The 27,934-nt window shown below is 34.6% G+C and overlaps 1 protein-coding gene across 1 annotated transcript in view; it reads left to right on the forward strand.

Annotated features, from left to right (window-relative positions):
• Positions 1-27,934, forward strand: part of STXBP5L (syntaxin binding protein 5L) — a 408,526-nt gene that overhangs the window by 229,541 nt on the left and 151,051 nt on the right. Inside the window, exons 11-14 of the mRNA XM_080822438.1 lie at positions 6,017-6,171; positions 11,375-11,447; positions 24,872-25,019; positions 25,899-25,966. Coding sequence (XP_080678564.1) covers positions 6,017-6,171; positions 11,375-11,447; positions 24,872-25,019; positions 25,899-25,966 — 444 coding nt within the window. The remainder of the gene's footprint in view (positions 1-6,016; positions 6,172-11,374; positions 11,448-24,871; positions 25,020-25,898; positions 25,967-27,934) is intronic.

Here is a 27,934-nt window from a genome sequence, read left to right on the forward strand (position 1 = left end):
TGATGTATATGTAGCAAACTTATCCTATAAATCAAGAATTTTTTTTACTTATAATAATTATTAATGGCAATATTCTCATCCAGAATTACCGTAATTACAAATCTTGCCTAAACCTTTATTTTATTTTAACTCTAAATTGGGATATTCTACTTTATATTACTTACATGTTCACGTGTAATGTATTCTCAATATTATAGATGTATTACACCTGCTCTTTGAAACATTTAATAGTATAAAATTATGGCCATTTTTAATGAGTTACCTTATATATATAAACTATCATATATGGTATATATTTTGTATATAAATACACTTTATGTATATATTTTTACAATAGTATATATATATATACACACACACATATATATATGTGTGTACATACACATGTGATAGATCAATACCTCCTTAGTCCAGTCGAATGTTACTAAACATAAGTAGTAAAAATGACCACAGTTTTGTACTACAATAATTAAAGTATTAAAATATTTTAAATTTAATTATTATGGATGGAAATATTTTACATATATATTATATATACATATATATGTATATTAATGTGGAAACATTTTCTATATATACATATATTGTTATTATGTACACATATTATTAGTTATTACTACTTAGTACACACTATGCAACTTGTTTGGTGTACTAAAATGAAAGAGAATACTGCTTGCTTTTGAATCTGTTATTGTCTAGAAGAAGAAGTAAGGTCGTAAACTAGTAGTTTCCATGTAACATGTGAGGTGCTTTTATAGAGATATGCTATGAGAGCACAACAAAAGGATACCTAACCCAGCCTAGAAGGCGGGGGGAAGAGAATGGTGAAGAGAGATCAGTAAATTTCTTCTTGGGAAAGGGGATACCTGAGATGGGTCTTAAGGGATAATAGGATTGACACACAGAGTAAGGAAAGGGTGAAGGTAAAGAGAAGGTACTTTAGGAATCAGGAATTCAAGTCAAGACAGTGTAAAATAATTATTAAGATCTGTGGCATATGGGGCAAGACAGCTATGTGACCTTGAAATTTTTTTTAATTAAATTTTTTATTTATTTTCAGCGTAACAGTATTCATTGTTTTTTCATCACACCCAGTGCTCCATGCAATCTGTGCCCTCCCTAATACCCACCACCTGGTTCCCGCACCCTCCCACCCCGCCCCTTCAAAACCCTCAGGTTGTTTTTCAGAGTCCATAGTCTCTCATGGTTCACCTCCCCTTCCAATTTCCCTCAACTCCCTTCTCCTCTCCATCTCCCCTTGTCCTCCATGTTATTTGTTATGCTCCACAAATAAGTGAAACCATATGATACTTGACTCTCTCTGCTTGACTTATTTCACTCAGCATAATCTCTTCCAGTCCTGTCCATGTTGCTACAAAAGTTGGGTATTCGTCCTTTCTGATGGAGGCATAATACTCCATAGTGTATATGGACCACATCTTCCTTATCCTTTCATCCGTTGAAGGGCATCTTGGTTCTTTCCACAGTTTGGCGACCGTGGCCATTGCTGCTATAAACATTGGGGTACAGATGGCCCTTCTTTTCACTACATCTGTATCTTTGGGGTAAATACCCAGCAGTTGACCTTGAAATTTTTAATTAACTTTTAAATTTTAATTTCCTCATCAATTATACCTATCTCATTGTGAGATTTGTGAAGAATAAGTGAAATTATGCATGAAGTGTGTAATGTCATAAGTTTAATGAGTGACACATAGTGGGTTTCTTGATAAAAATAAGTTATCAAAAACAAAAAAGTTATCGTCATCAAAGACATGATATTTCACGTTGTTAAAGTTATTCCACTGATCCTAATTTAATGAGTTATTCTAGTAATTAGTAACCCAATTTTGTGTAGAAATAATTCTTCAGATTTCTAATGTGAAATAATTATATATTATTGATCATAATTACTGCCATCTCACTTACTGTGCACTTTAAGTACATTGTGTATGTTTGTTGTGATTACTACTATATTAGAAAAGTCACCTTTAAAAGCAGTGGTTCCACAGCTCAGAACACAAAGAGACTAAACAGCAGAGGAGCACCAAAACTGAGTACTAAAAGATATTCTGACAGCAAAATGGGCCATACCCCGGAAGTGACAATAAATAGCTATATTTCTGCTCCAACTAGTACACAGTAGAAACTTTGTGAAGTCAAAAATTGGGATGGCTGTGGCAGGAGCAAGAACTTTAAGAAGAGTTCTACCAAATATGCTGCAGCAATAGGGTCTCAAAGGATTGCACAGGTAGCGGATGCTAGGGGTATGTCCTGCTTAATTCATTTTAGATCAACCATTCACAAACTGGCTTTACGTTTCTAGGGATAAAGAATCATTTTGCTTAGGAATCATTGGTTCCCAGTCACCTCTATGCTTAATTAATTTATTCTATTCAAAAAAAGGGATAATGATCTCTCTATCTGCTACCACTAACATTTTCAAGTTCTCTGTAATTAATAAAAATTACTTTTTGCTTGTCTTTTAATCCCTTTCTATCATGGCCACCTATTGGTAGACTTCATGTGTAAAGTTCTCTAAGCCTCAGTATATCCATCTGTTAAGTGAGAATAATAATAGTTTTCTCATTGGGATATTATAAGGATTCGATACCATAACACAAGTAAATTTCTTCACACAATACCCAGAATATCATAAATACTCAGCAAATGTTGTTTTAGTATGTACTATATTATGTTGCATGGTTTATTGCTTAATCTTGTTGCCTTCACTGAGAAAAGAATTTAATGCTTTTTTATATTTATTTTACAAATCAGTAAAATACTGTTTTCTTTTGGTGTACAATACTGTGAATTTTAACACATGTATAGATGCCTGAAATCACCACCACAATAAGAATACAGAACATTTTCATACCCCCAAAATTCTCTCCTTTTGTTCCTTATGCTCATAATTTTCTCTCTACTTCTAACCCCTGACAACCATTGATCTGTTCTCTGTCACTATAGTTTTGTCTTTTTAAGATGTCATATAAATACAGTTATATATTATGTAACATTTTGATCCTATCTTCTTTCATTCAACATAATGCCTTTGGGATTTATCCAAGGTATTGTCAATAATCTTTAATTTGGGGGTGCCTGGGTGGCTCAGTCAGTTAAATGCCTGCGTTCAGCTCAGGTCATGATCTCAGGGTCCCGAGATGGAGTCCTGTATTGGGCTCCCTGCTCAGTGGGGAGCCTGCTTCTTCTTTCTCTGATATTCCCCCTGCTTATGCTCTCTGGCTCTCTCTGTCAAATAAGTAAAATATTTTAAAGAATAATTTTTAATTTGTATTAATGTTTTCTTTATGTATGAAGACATTGTTAATTATATAGGCAGTTATTTCTTTTGTAATAATCCATCTGATGAGTATACCAGGATACACTTGTAGTAAATAGTAAAGGTCAGTTTAGTATGGTATAGTATTTATCAAATTGTGTCCCTTTGATCACTAACTGTATTCATGGAAAATTAGGAATCTATAATCAAATACATTTGAGAGATCTAAGATATTCTGGGTTATATGAAAGTAAATTGGATTCTTTACTGTATAGCTTCTTAAAATCTTTGCTATATGGCCTGAATTATAAAATTTCAAAAGGGAGATATGGTTTGTTAGTGTTTGTCAAATTTGAAATTAAAAACTATTTTTCAGGGACATCTGGGTGGCTCAGTTGGTTAAGTGTCTGCCTTCAGTTCAGATCATGATCCCAGGGTCATGGGATCAGGCCCCACATCAGGCTCCCTGCTTAGGAGCCTGCTTCTCCTTCTCCTGCTCTCCCTGCTTGTGCTCTCTCTCTCTCTGTCATATAAATCAATAAAACCTTTTAAAAAAAACTTTTTTTTGGAACATTTTTAAAGTTATATTCCACAATTTTAGAAACATTAGACTAGAAGTGAAAAACCTGTACTTTGGAGTCTGGATTTCATTCTTTATCCTTCCATTTCATAGCTGCTTGCCTCTAAACAACTTCACCTGTATTAATCTCAGACTCATCTGCTACAGGCAGTACAGATCACTGTTTAGGAGAATAGGCTTTGAAATCTGACAGATCTGTTTTCTTTTGGGTTTTTCTGCTTAGTTGTTATTTAACCTCATTAATAAAATGAGGATTATACTTATGAGAATTTAATGTGATAATTAAGTATCTAATGCAATTATAGATGAGTGATTTCCTGAGCATTTTCCTGAGGAATTAACTCTTTGTTCAGTCATTCAATAGCTTACAGAGAAGTGCATATATATCAGTAATTAACTTCAGACCCAGTGTTTTCTGATGCAGTCATAATAAAAGCAGAAAAGGTTTTGCTTTCTTCCAATATAACAAGGACATCTTTTCCATTGTGCTTACCAAAAAAAAGGAAGAATAAATTGCTTCTTATCCCATATTTGGATTAGCACTGGGGGATGAGATTAAATTTACTCCCCTTTTACATGGAAAAAATAGATACTTATGACCTTACTAACACTTGGAGCAGATAGTTAACTTCAATATGTATGAAAAAATAGTATATTCTCTAAGTCAGGACATTTTTTGTAAACAAAGCAACACAAAAATGTGCAAGAACACTTACTAATTTCATTAGGAATGACTTTTAAATCTGGAGAAGTCTTAATAATATAAGTATTTATTTTATAGGAAAAAACTTGCTGCCTAGAACCACCATTACTAGGTTGGTAATTTAGTACATCAAATTACTGAAGCAAGACTAACTCACATCAATGAATACAGGACTCAAAGAAAATAAATTAGAGTATTTTTCGTATTTAGCTTACAACTCAAATATTTATGTTAAAATATTAAGACAGAATTATAAATAAAAATCAGTATAGACATTTTATATGTAGATTTTAATGGAAACTTTTTTTTAAAAGCTCTTTTTGTTCTTGTTATATAGCCACCCTAATATTAGCAAATGCCCCATTGGTAATGTTGAGTACCATGTACAGTATGAAATGAAAGAGAAAAGGAAATTTATAGAGTGATTTTTAGAATCTTAGAATTTTTAGAATTAAAATCTCTTAGAATTAGACTCAGAATTAGAATTTAGAATCTTTAGAATTTTAGAATTTTTAGATTCTTTAGTGAATAGATAAAAATGAATTATTTAGAAAAGCATATATTCTCAAAGAATTTGGTAAAATAATTGTCTAGTTCTTTTTGAAAAAAACTTCTGGAGAGTATTTTCAGTTTGATATTTACTTATTTAAAATATTCCATCAACATATTTTATTTTATATACATAAATTAGAGATATAGTATTAATTTAAGAAAAGTGAAAAATTATGACACTATTTCATAACTTTCTGACAACTGTAGTATTTTATAGTCATCTCAGCCCTACTCAATTTATCTAATTGTATCTTGCAACTAACAGAACCTAGAAAGTTTGATGTTAGTTTTAGCAGCTAGATAGAACTGGCTGACCCAAAGAAAAATTGGGAAGAACATATTTTTTGTTCTTAGTTTTCTCCATCTTTTTATCATAACCCTTTTCCCACAGAAACTCCATTACATAGAATTTTTATGTTACCTTCTACCACGCTGGGCTTGCTATTATCACATTTAATTTTATATTGAAAATTGCCTCTTTTATCCCTTAGGAATTTTGGACTCCACATGCCAAGTGGTTAATATGATAAATTAACATAGCTTAATATTCTAAAGGTAGTGATACAGAGTTTGGGGAATCAACTAATATATGTAGAGATGTCCTTTTGAGTCGATGAGCACCTGTATTTCCTCCCAACTTCTCTACCTTTTCCCCAATACACCTCATCACCTTTAGACTGATTCATTAGTATTTTAATGGTGAGAATTCACAACTAGAAAAAGAGAAATGGTAGAATAGGAAGTTATTTGGGGGAGACATTTTGGACTAAGAAAGATATTTGCTGTCAAATTGTATTGTGTATAATCCTTACCAAACTTATTCTTCATTAGTTCAGTCTTATGATATTGTATCATCTTAAAGGACTTCTCAATCTCATTAACTTTTTTTTCTATGCAGTGAACCATTCATAATATTTTCTGGTGGATTGTCTTATGACAAAGCTTGCAGAAGACCGAGTTTAACCATCATGCATGGAAAAGCAATTACAGTGCTTGAAATGGATCATCCTATTGTCGAATTTCTTACTTTATGTGAAACACCCTATCCAAATGGTAAGTAACAAATATCAAACTACTAATGTTGAAAATCATTTTTGAAGTAAGTTCCTAATAAAATTAAGCTTAAATATTTTTAGTTTTGGCAGCTGACATCCACTGTGGTACAACACTGTGAGCTACAGGTGCTGGAGCAGGTTCCGCAATTGTACCTACTTGACAAACTGGAAGTAAGACAAATGTAGTACAGCAGTGCTGGAGTTTCAGGTTCTTATATCAGGTAAGTGCTTTAAACTTTGATAAGGATGGTGGAAGCTGAGCTGGGAGGGTCCGATAGGGGTCCAGGGTGAAATCACTTGGGGAAACTGAAGTCTCCTAATAGCCTCTCCTAGACCAGCTCCACCCATCCCATTCCAACACTAATCAAAGTTAAAGCACTTACCTGATATCAGTGATCTATAACTCTGGTGGTAGTGCATCTGTTTCACATCTGGCTTTGCTTCAGATGCAACTGCAGCACCTCTGATTACTCTAGGATTGCTGATGTGTGGTTAGTGATTTATTTCTTTGAGAATAATTAGAAGAGCTTTCGGGAGGAGAGATGCATCCTAAATATAAAGACTTTTTGCAAACATAAAAGCTGAACTTATGTGCAAACTATATAATGAAATCTAATAATAATGAAATCTTTTAGTAATAAAATCCAAAAATTGAGAAGGCTGAAACATAAAATATGAGTTTATGATTAAAACAACATAGTATGTGTGTATTAAAACAATGTAGTATGCATAGTATGTATGTATGTATGTGTGTGTGTGTGTGTGTGTGTGTGTGTGTATAACTACAATTTCAAGAGGGAACATGTATAAGAGAAAGAACACTAGACTTGGAGGCACAGTATTTGGTTTTATGATTTAGCTACACCATTCATTAGCTAGGTGACCTTGTGTAAGTCATTTTACTTTTATGAGTTAGATTTATCATTTTTAGAAAGAGAATAATAATATTAACCCCACATGATTATTGGAAGGCCAAAATGAGCATACTCTAACTATGAAGATCTATAAATTGTTTTATTACAACTGTATTAATTGGCTTTAAATTTTTTAGTTTCATATTTAAAGCTGGGATAAATTGATATGCAATAACAATATGGTACTTTATTTCCAAAGTTGCTGGGACAGACAAGTTACCTGTGCTGTTAATTAATCAACAAATATTTATTGGATGCTTCTATGGCCTCAGTACTACAAGGGCTTATTGAGAATACAGATGAAGTATGAAACTGATCTCTGATATCAAATCACATAAAATCTAGTTGGATGAGGGAGATAATTATGACTTAAGTTTAAAAAATATAACAAGTGCTGAGTTATATGAGTCAGAGTTTACATAATGTACTAACTTATGGTAGTAAAATAGTCAATAGCTGAAATATTCTTGCAAGGCTTCATGGAAAAAGTAGGCTTTAGATAGACTTTGAAGAATGACTTGGCACTTGAAAAGGATATTGAGTAAAGGGCTTAGACCTTGTAAGGTTTGCTAGAGTGAGATCAACATACAGAAAAAAGTGAAAGCCTTTTAGAGGTATTTGGAAATAGAAGGATTTTGAGAAAATATTAAAATGAAAGAAAGCAATGTTTTTAGTAAAATTTGCCAAAAAGGAGTTTATGGGTTTGAATAGACACTGAAATCTTAAATTCCAGATTCCAACTTGGAGGTTTCTGTGACAATGTTCATTAAAATGGTCAAGATCTCTAACACAGGGCTGCCTGTAGGAATGGAAAGAGGAAACCCACTGAATTTGGTCACCAATTAGGTTTAGAGAGTGACATGATAGATGAGTCAAAGAGAACATATTTTAAGAATAGTGGTTTCAGGGGTGCCTGGGTGGCTCAGTCAGTTAAGCCTCTGCCTTCTGCTCAGGTCACGATCCAGTGGTCTGGGATTGAGCCCGCTGTAGGGTTCCCTGCTCAGCAGGGAGCCTGCTTCTCTCTCCCTCTGCCCCTGCCTCCCCCACCCCCATCTCACTCCTGCTTGCTCTATGTCTCTCTCTCAAATGAATAAATAAAATTTTGAAAAAGAACAGTGGTTTCATATGCAATAATAAGAGTTTTTGGAAAGAGAAAAAGATGTCTGATTATAAGTCAGTAGAGTTGCTTGGACAGCAGATAAAGAGAAAGAAAAGGTCTTTAATATTTATTTATGAATTATCAGAATATAGGTGTTCTTTGGAGTTATGAGAATGAATGATAAAGGAATAAAGAACTAACAAAAGACCAAAAGCTGAATTTAGGAAAACACCTCCTATAAAAGAGCTTAGAGAAAAATGTATGTGCCAGTAATAGAGGCTGATAGTGTTTGATCTCTGCAACCACATATTTTTATGTGTGTGTGTGTGTATATAAGTTTCTACACATCAGTAGAGATGTTAGGATAATTTCTAATAATATTAAGTAAATTATAAATATATTGTAACTATGTCTAATCACTTCCAAGCCACATATATGTCTTTGTTTTTCAGAGTAGTGATAATGAGGATGGAATTTTTATTTATCAGGAGCTAAGAGAAATACTTTAACTTTACTTGTAAAATATAAATGTAGTTCACTATTTCTGGCTAAAACAATAATACATGAAACTGACAGAGAAGACCCTACAATCACTGCCCTTCTAGAAGCGACTATTTCTAAGTTTATGTATTCTCCCCAAAAGTTTATGCATATGTCTATGTGTACTTATCCATGTATACATTATCTCTTTTTTGTACAAATGAGAATATATTCTATGTGTTATTCCATATTACACTTTTTTTCACTTAACAGTATATTTTGAGTATGATTCCATAATGGAACTTTATTCTTCTTTACAGCCACTTAGTGATAAATCTTATGCATATGTTACACAAAATACATTTATTAAGTTTTTAATATTAATAAATCATTTATGACATTTGACAAATCAATTCAACTTGTTTTTTCAAAGAACACAAATGTCTCTTACCTCAAGGGGTATTTCCTAGAGTACCTAAGCAACTATACTCAGATTTTTTCAATTTTACATTTACATTTAACTGTATCTGGTCTTTTACAAGTTTCATAAATAATGCATTTCTCTTCAGAGAAATAGTAATTATGATGGAGACTTTTACCTGTTGGGGGCTAAGGTTGAAAGACTGAGTCTGCTCAAAAATAGACCAATTTAATAAGGAAGTGATACTATTGGCATACATACTGAGCATGTAGTCTGTGGCAGGCTTTGCATTAAACATCTTCATATACATCTAATATTCATAAAAGTCTAAGGTAGCTATTATTTTGCCATATCAATGGGTAAAGAAATTGAATTAATTTAATTGAGCTAATGAATTTGCCTAAGATCAAACTGTTAATAAATAATAGACACAAAATTGAACCTAATACTGACTCCTAAGGAAATCTTCTTATTCAGAGATTACTGCAGTATACCAAGTACTTCTACAAAGGTGAAACTTTTGCTACCATTATTATTTGAAAAGAAACAATAATAATCTAAAACAGATGTATCTAAAATGACAAAACAGCTATAACTACCTAAAATGATTGTGAATTTTGCTTATTCATGCCAATGCCTCAGCTATTGTATTTTTAGCAGTTGCTTCCTAATGAGTGCCCTAGAGAGACGACAAAGGAAAAAAGTAATAGTATGGAACTCCAGTGTCCTTCAACTGAAAAATAAACCAAGCAACCAAAACAAACAAGCAAAACAAAAAACCCAAAGCCTAAAAACCCTAAATTCAGAAATATTAAAATAATGTTGAAAACTTAAAACAGCTCTAAGAAATAAGGGAGAAGTAGAGGAAACCTCAGTTTGAGAACAGATTGAGTGGCTAACAGTATGAAGACTGTAAATTGTCATATAGACATAGACCCAAACAAGGGTATACTCTCAGTTTTGGTTTCTGTTTCTAGCTTTTTCTTGTAGCATGTGACTTCTAAATACGAATAAGTTCTATAGCCTCTCAAGGTTGTCAATAGGTTCTATAGCCTCTCAAGATTATAAAAACCTGTGAAGGGCTGTGAAGGCCATCTTTTCCAGTTTCTCACCTAAGACTTGAATACTCTGAATAAAATTCCTATCAAATGATTGTTGAGTTTAGGATTAAATACTCTTAGAGTAACTAGTAGAAACTGCTGGAATAATGAAAACACATGAGAATTTAGAATCATAAGGCCTGAGTTAAAGTTCTACCTTTTCAGTTAACTAGCTTTGTAAATTTGTGCTAATCTCATAACCATTTTGGACTTCAGTTTTCTCTATGAAATGAAAAATAGTAATATCTGTTCTAGCTACTGAGAATCAAATATCATGATGCAAGACGTTTTTATAAATACTTTTTCCTTAAATTGAGAACACTTTCACTGTGCCTTTCCTTTATAAGTCTCTATTATAGATGGAAAACAGTGTCTTCCCTGACCACAATAACTAAATCAGTGCTCTCCCACAAGTCATTTATTACAACATTACCTTTGATATTTCTTTTGATAGCTCACATTATTCTCCGAATTTATCTTATTTGTTTACTTCTTCATGGTTTGTATACATGCCTAGAATGTAAACTCCATGAGAGTAAGGACCTTGTCGATTTTATTTCCCATATACCCTTTGTTCTGAGAATAGTTGGTGGAACATATTGGAAGGAAGGGGGTGGTTAAAGTTTAGGAATTTGAAAATCCTAAACTATCCTGAGATTCCCTGTCTTTTTGAGGTATATACTCTTAGGGACATATCTTTAAGTACATGTTAAATCACATTGAATTGAAATTAAATTTTTTTAGTATAAGGAGTGTTGCTCTCATAGGGAGATGAAAAATGTATCACAGCTCAGGAAGGCAGATTACAGTGTCCTTAGAACCTCTCCTTGTACACATGAAATCAAATCTAAATTAGAAGGTTATGGAAGAATAAGATAAATGTTTGTGAGACAGAAATGACAGACTCTCTTCAAATAATCTACTATCACTGCCTCATGATTATTGAGAAATGTTTAACTCTATGCCTATTCAACTTTTCATTTTCATATTCACTATAATCCTAAATACTAAGTCTGAGAAATATAACAATTTTTTTAAAGTGCTCTTTGTTACTTATTACTTTGGCTCATATTTTGGTCTTCTGAAATCACTTAAATCACATTTGTAAGGAGATAAAGAAAATGAAAATTCAGTGTTTTATATAATATGAAATATGAAAACTTCCACTTTTTATTTTTTACTTGTAGAATTTCAAGAACCTTATGCTGTTGTAGTACTTCTGGAGAAAGATCTCATTGTAGTTGATCTGACACAAAGCAAGTAAGTTATTCATTTACAGATTAATACTGTTTTTATACTCTATTCATTACAATTAAAATATAGAAAAAATCTTATAGATAACTGACAGTATATAATTGATGGTAAATATTCTTTATGTGTAATATTGTTATACTAGAATTGTAGAAATGTAATTGGTTCAATAATGAAAACTAAACCAAGAGAGCTTAAGAAACACACAAAACTGTAACACATTTTTTTTTAAAGATTTTATTTATTTATTTGATAGTGAGAAAGAGAGGGAGAGAGAGCGCATGCACTCATGGCGGGGAGCAGCAGGCAGAGAGAGAAGCAGGCTTCCCGCTGAGCAGGGAGCCTGATACGGGGGGTCAATCCCAGGACCCTGGGATCACAACCTAAGCTGAACACAGACACTTAATGACTGAGCCACCCAGGCCCCCCCAAAATTGTACCACATTTTAAAGGCAATACCAGATGTTTAGAAAGATGCATTTGGAGACTCAAGACACATAAATTGGATCATGTGTCTGCTGTTAACCTAAGCAAACACAATTGTTATGAAAATTTGTACAGTGTACTGTATGGCCATCTGCTAGACTATTGACCAAAGAAAAATGGCACATGAAAAAATATTATTGGACTATTGCTGCAACAATACAGAAGAGCAGGGTCTGGAGGGTAGACAAGATGGAGGTCTTCTTTCACTTTCTTTTCTTTCTTGTTATGTTGAAAGCAATGGTTACAAATATAAAATACTGCTGTTAGAGTGGCTCTCTCAACTCCACTGCATGGACAGTAAAAGTAGATGAAATTGATGAACACTGTCTTCTTGCTGCACATTTTCATTGTAAATGATAGGCATGAAACTGACTTTCCCTCACTTTTTTCCTTTTTTAATTGAAGTATATTTAACAACCTTATATTAGTTTCAAGTGTACAACATATTGATTCAACAGTTCTATACATTACTCGGTGTTTACCCCAATAAGTGTAATCACCATCTGTTGTGTTACAGCATTATTACAGTATTATTCACTATGTTCCCTATGCTGTACTTTTCATCTCTGTGACTTACATATTTCATAGCTGAAAGTTTGTAGCTCTTAATCCCCTTTATTTCACCCCCTAGCCCATTGTTTCCCCTTTGGCAATCACCAGCTTGTTCTCTGTATTTATGACTCTAGTATTTTTGTTTCTTTGCTTGTTTTGTTTGTTAGATTACACATGTGAGTGAAATTACATGGTATTTTTGTCTGTCTGACTTCTTTCACTTAGGATAATATCTTCCAGTCCCATCCATGTTGTCACAAATGTCAATATATCATTAGTTTTTATGGCTAAGTAATATTTGGTAGATAGATCGATAGATCAACAGATAGATATAGATTGCTTTTATATATTGGCTAGTGGAAATAATGCCACAATAAACACAGGGTGCATACATCTTTTTTAATTAGTGTTTTTGTTTTCTTTGGGTAAATACCCACTAGTTTGACTACTGGATCTTATGGTATTTCTATTTTTAATTCTTTGAAAAACCTCCATACTGTTTTCCATGGTGGCTACACCAATTTACATTCCACCAACAGTGCACTAGGGTCTCTTTTCCTCCACATCTTTGGCAACACTTGTTTTTTCTTTTCTTTTTTATTCTAGTCATTCTGACAAGTGTAAGGTGACATCTTATTGTAGTTTTGATTTGCATTTCCTAATGATTTGTTATGTTGGGCATCTTACCATTGTCTATTAGCTATTTATAGGTCTTCTTTGGAAAAAGGTCTGTTCAAGTCCTCTGCCCTTTTTTAATTTTATTTTTTCATTGTTCCAAGATTCATTGTTTATGCACCACACTCAGTGCTTCATGCAATATGTGCCCACACCACCCACAACCACCCACAACCAGGCTCACCTATCCCCCACCCCACCTCCCCTCTAAAAACCTCGGTTTGTTTCTTAGAGTCCACAGTTTCTCATGCTTTGTCTCCCCCTCCTGATATCCCCCAATTCACTTTTCCTTTCCTTCTCCTAATGTCCTCCATGTTACTCCTTATGCTCCACAAGTAAGTGAAACCATATGATACTTGACTCTCTCTACTTAACTTATTTCACTCAGCATAATCTCCTCCAGTCCCATCCATGCTGATACAAAAATTGGGCATTCATCCTTTCTGATGGAGATGTAATATTCCATTGTATAAATGGACCATATCTTCTTTTTTTTTTTTTAAGATTTTATTTATTTATTTATTTGACAGACCGAGATCACAAGTAGGCAGAGAGGCAGGCAGAGAGAGAGGAGGAAGCAGGCTCCCCACTGAGCAGAGAGCCCAATGCAGGGCTCGATCCCAGGACCCTGGAATCATGACCTGAGCCGAAGGCAGAGGCTTTAACCCACTGAGCCACCCAGGCGCCCCTGGACCATATCTTCTTTATTCATTTGTCTTTTGAAAGGCATCTTGGCTCTTTCCACAGTTTGGCGATTGTGGCCATTGATGCTATGAACATTGGGATACAGATGGCCCTTCTTTTCACTACATCTGTATATTTGGGGTAAATACCCAGTAGTGCAATTGCAGGGTCATAGGGTAGCCCTATTTTTAATTTCCTAAGGAATCTCCACACTGTTTTCCAAAGTGGCTGCATGAGCTTGCATTCCCATTAACAATGTAAGAGGGTTCCCCTTTCTCCACATCCACTCCAACACTTGTTGTTTACTGTCTTGTTAATTTTGGCCATTCTAACTGGTGTAAGGTGGTATCTCACTGTGATTTTTGTTTGAATCTCCCTGATGGCCAATGACGATGAACATCTTTTTCATGTGTCTGTTAGCCATTTGTGTGTCTTCTTTGGAGAAGTGTCTGCTTTTAATCAGATTATTTATAGGGGTTTTTGGTGTTGATTTGTGTAAGTTATTTATATATTTTGGATATTAACCTTTTATCAGAGATATCATTTGCAAATATCTTCTCCCATTCAGTAAGTTGTCTTGTCATTTTGTTTATTGTTTCCTTCATTGTCATAAAAGCTTTTTATTTTGTTATAGTCCCAATAGTTTATTTTTGCTTTTATTTCCCTCGCTCGAGGAGATATATCTAGAAAATTGTTTCTACAGCAGATGTCAAAGAAATTACTGCCTATGTTTTCTTCCAAAGGTTTTATGGTTCCAGGTTTTGCATTTAGGTCTTTAATTCGAGTTTATTTGTGTATATGGCATAAAAAAGTGATCTAATTTCACTCTTTTACATGTAGCTGTCCAATTTTCATAGCACCATATTTGAAGAGACTGTTTTTTCCCCATTGTGTCTTCTTGCCTCCTTTGTTGTAGATTAATTGACCACATAAACATGGGTTTATTTCTGGACATTCTGTTCTGTTGGACTATGTTATGTGTCTGAGTTTTTTTGGATTTTTGGTTTTTTTTTTGTTTTTGCCAGTACTATGTTGTTCTGATTATTACAGTTTTGTAGTACATCTTGAAATCTGGATTGTTGAGATACCTCCAGTTTTGTTCTTCTTTCTCAAGATTACTTTGGTGGGGGGCACCTGGGTAGCACGGTCAGTTAAGCATCTGACTCTTGGTGTCAGCCCAGGTTGTGATCTCAGGCTTGGGGGATTGAACCTCCATGGATTGAGGCTCCATTCTCACTGCAGAGTCTGCTTGAGATTCTCTCTTTCCCTCTGCACCTCCCCACCAGTCTATCTCCAATATAATAAATAAATCTTTTAAAAAGGATTGTTTTGGCTATTTGAGGTCTTTTGTGGTTCCATACAAATTTTAGGATTCTTCTAGTTTTGTGAAAAATGCTGTTGGTATTTTGATAGAGATTGAGTTAAATGTGAAGATTGCTTTGGGTAGTATGGACATTTTAGTAATATTCTTTCAACCTATGAGCATGGAATATCTTTCCATTTGTTTGCGTCCTCTTTCTTTCATCATGTTTTATAGTTTTCAGAGTACAAGTCTTTCATCACCTTGGTTCAGTGTATTCCTAGGTATTTTATTCTTTTTGGTGCAATTGTAAGTGGGATTATTTTTATATTTGTCTTTCTGCTTCATTATTGGTGTATAGATATGCAACAGATTTTTGTGTATTAATTATTTATCCCACAACTTTATTGAATTCATTTACCCATTCTAGTAGTTTTCTGATGGTGTTTAGGGTTTTCTATATATAGTCTCATGGCATCTGCAAATAATGACAGTTTTACTTCTCCCTTACCAGTTTGGATGTGTTTTGTTTTTCTTGTCTGAATGCTGCAGCTAGGATTTCCAGTACTATGTTGAATAAAAGTGGCAGGAGTGGACACCCTTCTCTTCTTCCTGATCTTAGTGTAAAAGCTCTCAGATATTCATCATTAAGTATGATGTTAGCTGTGGGTTTTTTATATATGACCTTTATTATGTTGAGGCATATTCCCTCTAAACTCACTTTGTTGAGAGTTTTTATGAGGAATGGATGTTGTATTTTGTCAGATGTTTTTCTGAATATATTGAGATGGCCATATGGTTTTTGTTTTTCTTATTAATGTAATATATATCATTGATGGCTTTGCATATAACAACCATCCTTATATCCCTGGAATAAATTTCACTTGATCATGGTGAGTCATGCTTTTAATATATTGTTGAATGTAGTTTGCCAGTATTTTGTTTGAGGATTCTGGCATCTATGTTCATCAGAGATATTGACCCAAAAAATTTTTTGTAGTTCTTTGTCTACTTTTGGTATCACAGTAATGCTGGCCTCATAGAATGAATCTGGAATTTTCATTGCTCTTCTATTTTTTAGAATCATTTAAGGAAAGGGTTAACTCTTCTTTAAATGTTTAGTAGAATTTGTCTGTGAAGCTATCTAGTGTAGTTTTGTTTTTTGGGAGTTTTTGATTACTGAATCAATTCCATTACTAGTAACAGTTCTGTTCATATTTTCTATTTTCCTAAATCAATTGTGGAGGATTATGTTTCTAGAAATTTATCCATTTTTTTCTAGGTTGTCCAATTTGTTGGCATATAATTTTTCATAATATTCTCATAATCTTTTGTATTTCTGTGGTGTTAATTATTTTTTCTTCATTTCTGATTTTGTTTGCATCCTCCCTCTTTTTTCCTTGATGAGTCTGGCTAAAAGATTATCAGTTTTTTTAAATCATTTTAAAGAACCCACTCTGGGGCACCTGGATGGCTCAGTTGGTTAAGCACCTGCCTTTGGCTCAGGTCATGATCCTAGCATCCTAGGTTTGAGCCCTAAAACAGGCTCCCTTCTTAGCAGGGAATCTGCTTCTCCCTTTCCCTCTGCCACTCCTCCTGCTTATGCTCTCTCACTCTATGTCAAATAAATAAATAAAATATTTTTTAAAAAGTAAATAACCAACTCTTGATTTAATTGAGCTTTTCTATTGTGTGTGCATTTTTGTCTCTATTTTATTTATTTCTCTCTAATATTTATTATTTCCTCTCTTCTACTGGCTTTCAGCTTTGTTCTTCAATTTCTGGCTCCTTTAATTATAAGGTTAGGTTGTTTGAGGTTTTTCTTATTTCTTGAGGTAAGCCTGTATTGTTATAAACTTCTCTCTTACAACTGCTTTTGCTGTGTTCCAAATATTTTTTTTAAAGATTTTATTTATTTGTTTGACAGAGAGAGTGTGCACATGAGAGAGCACTAGCATGGGGAGTGGCAGAGGGAGAAGCAGACTCCCCACTGATCAGGGAGCCTGACATGGGGCTAGATCCCAGAGATCATGGGACCATGACCTGAGCCAAAGGGAGAAACTTAACCGACTGAGCCACCCAGGTGCCCCATGTCCCAAAGATTTTGGACTATTGTGTTTTTATTTTCATTTGTCTCCATCTATTTTTTTTATTTCCTCTTTGATTTCTTGGTTGATGCACTGGTTGGTTCATAGTTGGTTTATATGTTTGTTCCTTCCAGATTTTCTTGCAGTTTTCATTTTCCTATCATTGTCATTAGAAAAGATGCTTGATATGATATTAATCTTCTTAAATTTTTTGAGACTTGTTTTGTGGCCTAACATGGGATCTATCTTGGAGAATGTTCCATGCGCAATTGAAAAGAATGTGAATTCTGCTGGTTTGGGATGGAATGATCTTTATTTATCTGTATGCGTCTGGTCTGTTGTGCCATTCAAAGGCACTATTTCCTTTAGATTTTCTGTCCGATCTATCCATTAAAATTAATGGGGTGGTAAAGTCCCCTAATATTATTGTATAACTATCAATTTTTTTCTCTTTATGTTTGTTAATATGTGCTTTATGTATTTGGGTGCTCCAATTTGGGTACATAGGTATTTAAAATAGTTATATCATCTTCTTGGATGTTCCCTTTACCATTATGTAGTGACTCTTTATCTCTCATTAGTCTTCGTTTTAAAGTCTTTTTAATCTAAGTATTGCTACCCCAGGTTTTGTTTTGTTTTGTTTTTGCTTTCATTTGTATGGTTTATGGTTTTTCAGCCCTTCACTCTCACTCTGTATGTGTCTTTAGGTCCAAAGTGAGTCTCTTGTAGGCAGCATATAGATGGGTCTTGTTTTTTTAACCAGTTAGTCATGTAAGTCTCTTGACTGGAGCATTTATCCCCTTTAAAGTAAATTGTTTCTTAGTTGTTTTTGTAGTTCTTCTCTGTCCCTTTCTTCTTCTCTCACTCTCTTCTCATGATTTGATGGCTTTCTTTAGTTTTATGCTTGGATTACTTTCTGTTTATTTTGTGTGTATCTACTGTAGGTTTTTAATTTGTGGTTACCATTAAGTTCATATATAACATGGGTATGGCAGTTTATATTAACTTGATGGTTGCTTAAGTTTGAATGCATTCTAAAAGTATTAAATTTTTAATCTGTCTCCATGTTTTATGTATATGATGTCATAATTTACATATTTTTATTTTGTATATACTTTTACTGGTTTTCTAGATATAATTTTCTATTTTTGTGTTTTAACCTCCATACTGGCTAAGTGATTAATCTACTACCTTCATTACATGTTTGCTTGTACCCATGAACTTTCTTCCTTTCATAATTTTCTTCTAGTTAGGGCTTTTTCTTTCCACTCAAAGAATTCCATTTAACATTTATTATCAGTCTGGTTTAGTGGTGATGACCTCTTTTAACTTTTGTTTGGGAAACATTTTCTCTTTCCTTCTATTCTGAACAGTAACTTTGCTGGACAGAGTATTCTTGGTTGCTTATTTTTTCCTTTCAGCACTTTGAATATATCATGCGACTAGCTTTTGGCCTACAAAGTTTCTGCTGAAAAATCAGCTGATAGCCTTATGGGATTTCCATTTATGTAACTGTTTTGTTTTTTTCTCTTGTTGCTTTTAAAATTCCATTACTTTTTGCCATTTTAATTATTATATGTCTTGGTGTTGACCTTCTTGGGTTAATCTTATTAGAGGTTTTATGTGATTCCTGTATCGGATGTCCGTTTTCTTCCCCAGATTAGGGAAATTTTCAGCTATTATTTCTTCAAAGAAGTTTTATGCCTCCTTCTTTCTCTTATCCTTTTGGGATCCCTATAATGTGAATGTTAATACTCAATGCTGTTGCTGAGTTTCCTTAACCTATTCTCATATTTTTTATTCTTGGTTAGTTTCTTCCTTTCCAATATCCTGTCTTCCACCTACCCTAATCTGCTGTTTATTCTGTCTAGTGTGTTTTTATTCCAACTATTGTATTTTCCATCTCTGCCTGGTTCTGTTTTATATTTTCTATCTCTTTATTGAAGTTCTCACTGAATTCATCCACTCTTTTTTGAAGTCCAATGAATATCTTTATAACCATTACTTTGCTTTTTTATCAGGCATACTGCTTGTCTCTGCTTTGCTTAGATCTTTTGCTGTGATTTTGTTCTTTCATTTTGGGACATATCCCCTCTGTCTCATTTTGTCTAACACTATGTTTGTTTTACTGTGTTAGGGAGGTCAGCTATATCACCTGGTCTTGAAAATAGCGGACTTATGTAGAAGAAGAGGCCTTGTGGTGACCTTTCATGATAATTCCCCTAGTCACCAGAGCTAGATGCTCCTGGGGGATAATCTCTAGGGTTGTATACACCCTAGTTTGTGACTGGGCAGTATCTGTCCTCAGCCCAGTCATCAGCAGTGATCCACTCTGCCTGCTTTGAGTGCACTGGACAGGATTTTGTCCCTGTGCTGTTGAAGGGCCTAAGGTCTCTATGGGCTTATAGGTGGGTAGGGTCAACAGTCAGCCTAACTGTCTACAGTTAGCCTCTGCAGAGGCACACCCCATGGCAAAGCTTTCTCCTGTTTGGCCCACAGAGGCTTTTGTTGATGGGTGGGCCAAGAACTAGACAAGGTATTTGCAATCTCTACAATAACTGTGGGTACACTCACCAACAGGGCTCTCTCTCTGCCTAGTCACTAAAAGGCCTGGTTGCTGGAATTGTAGGCATGCTGTTGTGTGGGGTTCTCTCCCTTTCTCCCCAAGGCAGGAGTCATTTTGGAGTGGCACTGGTCCCTACCAGGGATGATTGCAGGATATAGAGGGGCAGGAGCTGCTTTGCAGTGATGCCTGCAAAGGCAGGTGGGATGGGTTGGGTAGGGCACACAGTGCTAGCAAGATAGGTAGAGAATGTTAGGGCTGCCTTGCAAGTGTCCAGCTATCTAGGCTGGGGGATGGGAGGAAAAATGGCACCCACTAACACTTATTCTTGGAGAAGTCTCCTGAGGATCACTGTCCCTCCATTGCACATTTTGAGATTAGTAAATTTTCAAACTACTGATTCTGTGCTGTGTCTCAGTGGGGTTTTTTATTATGCTGGATCTTTAAGGGCAGAGACTCAGTTTCCTACTTCCCTCTGGCTTTCTTGGAGTTAAACCCATGCCCAGTGCAGATCCCCAATGCCTGGGATGCCTGGTGTGGGGTATAATCTTCTTGCTTCCCCATGCATGGTATCCCTCTCATTTGTATTTAGTCTTATCAAGAGTTTGGTTTCTAACCACATCTTTGCCCCTCTTACCTTTTTCAGTGTAGCCTCTTCTCTACAATTGACTATGGAAAGTCTGTTCTGCCAGTCTTTAGATCATTTTCAGAGTTAGTTGCACAGATGTCGTTGTTATCTTGGTGTATCCATGAGACAAAGTAAGCTCAGGATCCTACTACTCTGCTATCTTTCTCCTGACTCTGATTTTCCCTCATTCTGTACTCTAGACCCACTGATCTTCTCTTAGCCCTTATACATGCAGAAGTTTTGTACATTCTCTCTCCTCTGCATGTATTAATTTTCCCTTCCTTTTTCTTCTTATTAGCATCTTATCTATAAGAAACTCAACTCAGATATCATTTCTTCATTACATTTTTTTTTCATTGACTATATAACTTGGTCAAATATCCTATTACAGACTTGCATACTTCCCTTGCTCCTCTCCTTCATAGCTCTGACCCAGATAAAATTTTCCATTTGTTTACAATTGTTTTAAAGATTCTCTACTAGACTGTAGTTATCATGAAGAAGGAGCTTTGTCTGCACATGGAGTTGGTTCTCAGTAAATTTTTGTTGAATGACATACAACCTGAGTTCTACTTTCTGTCATTTAAAAATGTCAGAGATGGGCACCTGGGTGGCTCAATTGGTTAAGTGTCTGGTTCTTCATTTCAACTTGGGTCATGATCTCAAAGTTGTAGAATTGAGCCCTGCACTGGGCTCCTCACTTAGCAGGGAGTCTACTGGACATGCTCTCTCTTTCCCTCCCCACCATGTTCTCTCAAATAAATAAATCTTTACCAAAATATATCAGAGCCAAGTTCTTTATGTTCATTTGCAGCATATAATATTTCAATATTTTGAAGGGGATATAGGATTAGGGCCATAAGATCATCATCACTGATTTTGCCTGGCTACTCTATTTATCAACATTAAACTTAATTAAATTTCATGTACATGTATGGATTTATGTCTATTCCTCTAAGTTCTAATATTGGTTTTATCAAAATGTACTGTTCTGATCTCAGTGGTACTCTTCTTTCTGTGCCATATTTCTTGGTTTCCTAACCAAGAATTTATTAATTACTATTAACCAATTATATTATTATATTACATTAATTATATTTTATATATGATTATATTAATTGGCTAATATCTTTCAAGGCCCACTATAGCTTTAATACTCAGTGTTTTCAGTGTATACATTTATTCTTATACTTTTCATTAGTTTATATAAATATGTGAAATGACATTTTGCTACTTTTTAGCATTTCACCTTCAGCAGCACCATATTTTAAAATCTTTGTGACATTCCCATTTCATGGTCTATTATAAGAAATTTAACATATTCTCTTTCCTTTCAAATAGTTACCTTTAACCATGTTTCATGTTATTATATATTGCAGCTTTATACTCCTTTTCAAAGTAATTTAACTCTTCTTCCTTTCCCTCCTTTTTTCCATTTAATTGTTTATATAAAAACAAACATCAGAGCTTACAAATTTTTCCTCTTCTTGATTTTTTGGATCTGCATCTTTGCTTACATCTCCATATCTAAATTCTTACAATACATTTTTAGTTATTTTTTACTTAACTATCTTTTTCTTTACTCTTTGCCATTAACTAAAGTAATTTTCCCCAAACATTTTCATGATATTGTTCACCTTGTCAGAAGTCTATCATTGTAACCTCTTGCTATTATCAAATCCCAAGTTAGTGATGTGGTCATTAAGATGATCCATGTATTTTACTTCTAATTCATCAATCTCAGAAATGTTCAATTTCTACTCTGAAACAGAGAAACTCTGATCCATCTATTTTAACCTACATGCTATCTCTCTAATTTATTTCTGGGTCTGTGTAGTACTTTATATTTTTATTTAAATTCCAGTTAGTTTACATAAAAGATAACATTAGTTTTAGGTGTACAGTATAGTGATTCAGCACATCCATACAATGCCCAGTTCTCATCACAAGTATACTCCTTTACCTTTGTCATCTATTTAATCCATACTCTTACTTACCTCCCCTCTGGTAGCCATCAGTTTGTTCTTTTTTTTTTTTTTTTAAAGATTTTATTTATTTGACAGGCAGAGATCACAAGTAGGCAGAGAGGCAGGCAGAGAGAGGGGGAAGCAGGCTCCCCGCTGAGCAGAGAGCCCGATGTGGGGCTCGATCCCAGGACCCTGGGATCATGACCTGAGCCGAAGGCAGAGGCTTAACCCGCTGAGCCACCCAGGCGCCCCGCCATCATTTTGTTCTTTATAGTTAAGTCTGTTTCTTAGTTTGCCTCTCTCTTATGCTTAACATATGCTCATTTGTTTTATTTCTTAAATTCTTACATATGAGTGCAATCATATAGTATTTGTCTTCCTCTGACTTATTTCTCTTAGCATTATATTCTGTAGCTCCATCCATGTCATTACAAATGGCAAGATTTCATTCTTTTTTTTTTTTTAAAGATTTTATTTACTTATTTGACAGACAGATCACAAGTAGGCAGAGAGGCAGGCAGAGAGAGAAGGGAGGAAGCAGGCTCCCTGCTGAGCAGAGAGCCTGATGCGCGGCTCGATCCCAGGATGCTGGGATCATGACCTGAGCTGAAGGCAGCGGCTTTAACCCACTGAGCCACCCAGGCGCCCCAAGATTTCATTCTTTTTATGGTTGAGTAATATTCCATTGTGTATGCATATTACATGTTCTTTGTCCCTTCATCAGTTGTTGGACACAGGCTGCTTCCATAGTTAGGCTATTGTAGATAATGCTGCTATAAATACTAGGGTACATGTATCCCTTTAAATTAGTATTTTTGTATTCTTTGATTAACTACCGAGCAGTGCATTCCTGGATCATAGGATATCTCTGTTTTTAACATTTTGAGGAATCTCTGTACTGTTTCCAGGCTGGCTACACCAGTTTGCATTCCCACCCACAGTGTGAAAGATTCATTCCCCTTTCTCCACATCTTCACCAACACCTGTTGTTTCTTGTGTTGTTAATTTTAGCCATTCTGACAGGTCATTGTAGTTTTGGTTTATATTTCCCTGATGATGAATGATGTTGAGCATCTTTCCACAAGCCTATTGCCCATCTGAATATCTTCTTTGGAAAAATGCCTATTCATGTCTTCAGCCCATTTTTTAAAAAAGATTTTATTTATTTATTTGACAGAGAGAGACACAGCGAGGAAGGGAACACAAGCCGGGGGAGTGGGAGAGGGAGAAGCAGGCTTCCCACCAAGCAGGGAGTCAGATGCAGGGCTTGAGCCCAGGAACCTGGGATCATGATCTGAGCCAAAGGCAGACACTTAATGACTGAGTCACTCCAGGCACCCCTTCAACCCATTTTTTAAGTTGGATTATTCACTTTTGGGGTATTGAGTCACATAATTTCTTTATATATTTTGGATACTAACCCCTTATCAGATATGTCATTTATTTTTTTTTAAGATTTTATTTATTTATTTGACAGAGAGAGATCACAAGTAGGCAGAGAGGCAGGCAGAGAGAGAGGGGGAAGCAGGCTCCCTGCCGAGCAGAGAGCCCAGTGCGGGGCTCAACCCCAGGACCCTGGGATCATGACCTGAGCCAAAAGCAGAGGATTTAACCCACTGAGCCACCCAGGCGCCCCGATATGTCATTTATTAAATACAACTTGCTTTCCACCTGATTTTGCACATACCACTATTATTATCTGGGATAGAAATCTGCGGCATTTCAGGTTGGAGGGAAGAAGATCCTTGCCAATACACACACACATCATACTCTCATGACTTCTACTACAGTGCCTGTTACATCTGGTACATGAGAAGTGCACAATATATTTTGGCTATAAGAATTCTTAATGTGGTTCTATACTGATACCCATTTTTAAAATTATGGTAGGCTTGAGGATATGAAATATACCATATCCATAAGTCTGTATTCCCACAATGTTCTCTAGTTAAGTTTACTTTGGAAATGATCTTAAGGATATGTAGTCATACACACACCTAAACAGAAAACTTATATTTCAATTATTCTTGCCAAAAGAAAAAAAAACAGAAACATGTATATGTATTACCTCACTGGAAAACACATATTAAATTACTAAGATATTTTAACATTTATATTTACATGAAACTGTACATAGATAAAACACCTAATATGCTTTAATACATTGACTAATAAGTCAACATGATGAATACACTTTCAGTTTAACATAATTCATTCTACCCATATTACCAAAGTGGTGTCACTGTGGAATTTTGGAATTACAGAAAAGACAGAGAATTTATTCAAGTAAAATTATACCTGTATTCATATGACATTTTACAGATAATCTTAAAAGAGCATTCTTGTTCATGTATTTGATCCTTATTTTATGATACTTGAACAATTAAGTGAAATGTGTAATATTTAGAAGATTTCAGGATTCGTTTTATAAAAGTGATTTCATTTTTTAATCTTTGCAAAATAACACTAATATATTGTCTTCATCTGTTAGTTTTCCGATCTTTGAAAATCCGTATCCCATGGACATTCATGAATCACCAGTTACATGCACAGCATACTTTGCTGATTGCCCACCAGATCTGATTCTAGTACTCTACTCTATAGGAGTCAAGCATAAAAAACAAGGATACAGTAATAAGGTAAAAGTAACAATGAAAAATAAGTTTTCTTTATATTCATATTATATGATCATACTATTTCCTGTTCTTTTCTGACCTACCATATAAGAAGACTTGAACTAAATTCTTTTGAGGCCATAAGCTGTTGCCTATAAAAGACATAACTTGTGAAATTAAAATTTCTTAAATGCTACACAGCTTTAAGCCTACAAGAGTATACATTTCTTATATATGTAGTATATACATACAAACTGAGATGTACTTATCTATCATATATATTTATAAACTAAGTATATATTTATGTTAGCATATAATTAAATCATAAAATATAGTTTTTAATTATTTTAGATGATTATGTTTCACAAAATTCAAGAGAACTCTTTTCAGTTCATTATTATTCGATGGTTAATAAGACATAATTAACAGTCATTTGTTAAATAATTTTCTAAATTACATTTCGTTGTATTTAAAGGATTCAAATACTTACAATAGCAATAGACTCCCTTTTTATGATTTCTATTTGCACAAGCCTGTTGGAATGGACAACTCAAGAGAGTACAATGTACATAGTATTCTGTGTTAAGCAGAATTATGATAGTTTGGTGGCACACAGACTATGTGACAAATATTGCAACACTGTGTTTGATTAAAATACTTGTTAAATAAATAGTAATATTTGTTAAAATTTATTTTTTTAAAGGAGAGGGAATTGTGCATTTGGAATTGTTTTGTCCAAAGAAAGAATTAAAAGCTAGCTGCACACTTCATCCTTTGTTATTTTACAGCTATTTCTTTTTAAGTGAATTTTTTGCCATTATTTTCAAATGTTTTCATTTAAAAAGTTTGTTATCTAAATTTAAAAAATAAAACTCATCAATTCTTCCTGAATAATCTATTTAGGAGTGGCCAATCAGTGGAGGAGCTTGGAACCTTGGAACACAAACATATCCAGAAATTATTATTACTGGGTAAGTGGGATGTGATGTGTGAGTCCACCAATTAATCAACAAAAGATTTTACTGAATTTTTACACTTTCCTATAATTGTGTTCTAGGATGTACCAGAAATATCATTACTTCCTACATCAACTGACTTCATGCTCTAATATTAGGAATGAAAATAGAGACATAACAACAGATAAGGATGATATTTAAAAGATTATAAGAGGCTGTCCTTATGAGATATGGAACAGATATACTTCTTCCTATTTTTTCCCACTAAGTACCGCCCAAAGCCCTGGGTATTATATGTTAAAAAAAAAAATAAGATGACTGGAAAAGATGGAGAGAAGTGATGATGTCTAGGGCCCCCATACCCCAGAAATGACATGATGGTGAGTTTCTTGGGTTTTCTTTTTGCTCCATATATCCAGAATTGGAGCTGAAGTACTTGGGAACTTGGAACTGCCAATGGGCACACACAAAACAATAAAAAAGCCTGCCAAAGGATGAGGTAAGGGGAACCTATTAAGACAGAAAACTGTTAGAAAATAATCCAATCACCACAGAAAAATCTATGGCCTAGAACAACCCACTCCACCAGAGGCTAAGAGGGAAGCATCAGTTTCTGACATTGAGCAAAAACTGAGTAGGGAACTTTTAACCCTGCTGGGTGGTAATGAAACCCATCACCTGTAGCATTAGAGGAGATCATGTGGGAATCATAATTCCAACCACCACCCAGCAATAATGAGGAGCCACACATTTTCCTCTTCTCTGGTGACTGCAAGTCTACTGAGAAAGGAAAGAAGAAAGATAACAAGGCTGAAAAATCACATAAGGAATAATAGCTGAAAACTTCCTAAATTTGGCAATAGACATGATCCTATAGATTCCAGAAGCTGAATGAACAAGTAATCTACAAGACTCATCATAGTCAAACTTCTGAACACTGAACACCAAGTAAAAAATCATGAAAACACTGAAACAAATGAAAACCAATTGGATGACAGTGGATTTCTCATCAGAAACCATGGAAGCCAGAAGAAAATCTTATCTGTTTCAAGTGCTGAAATAAAACAACTGATAATCCAGAATCCTATACTTAACAAAAACTGTCACAGCTCATATTCAGGTGGAAAGTTCAACTTGCATCTTCTTTCTTGAGAGGGAAGTAGAGAAACAGAATGCACATTCAGTGTTCCTCCTTTTCTGGGGTATCCCCAAGAGATTTCACTCAGGTGAAACAGAATCTAAAACACTGATGAAACATGGACACCCACAGGCAGAGAATAAAAGAGCTCAGTGGTTTGTTGAAGCACCAAAAAACTTACAGTGCCACTGGGAGACAATAGAGTGAGCAAGAGACTACAAGCCACTGATAAAGAAAAAGGAAACCTAATTAGGAAATTATATGCACAAGCCCAAAGAAGACACATCTTCTTTAAAGGTTTAAGAAGCCCCTGGGATTTCTACCTGGACTGATTGGTGAAGGTCTTTTCCCATACAAAGCCAATTCATAAGAGGTGGCTGTAATGCTAAATCCAAAACAAGATAGGACAAGAAGCACAAAGAAATAGTGAAATATGGCCCAGTTGAGGAACAAAAAACACCTCCAAAAAGTGACCCTAAAGAAATGGATACCTGTGAATTACCTGACAGTTCAGAATAAGTGTCTTAAAGAAGCTCAATGCATTATAAGACTACACAGACAACTAAATAAAATCAGGAAAATGATGAGTGAATGAAATGAGAATATTAATAAAGAGCAGCTACAAAAAAGAAACAAAAAGATATTTTGGAGGAAAATACTGAATTGAAATATTTTATTAGAAGGAGGGATCCAACAGAAGACTTGATCAGTAGAAAGAATCAGCAAACTTGAAGATAGGTAATATAAAAATTATCAAGTCAGAAAAACAAAAGTGCCTAAAGGACTTATTGAATACCATTAAGTAGATCAATATAAGCACGGTGGAGGTTCCAGCAGGAGAAGAG

The sequence above is a fragment of the Martes martes genome, assembly GCF_963455335.1.
Source record: "Martes martes genome assembly, chromosome: 1".
Classification (NCBI taxonomy): Eukaryota; Metazoa; Chordata; class Mammalia; order Carnivora; family Mustelidae; genus Martes; species Martes martes.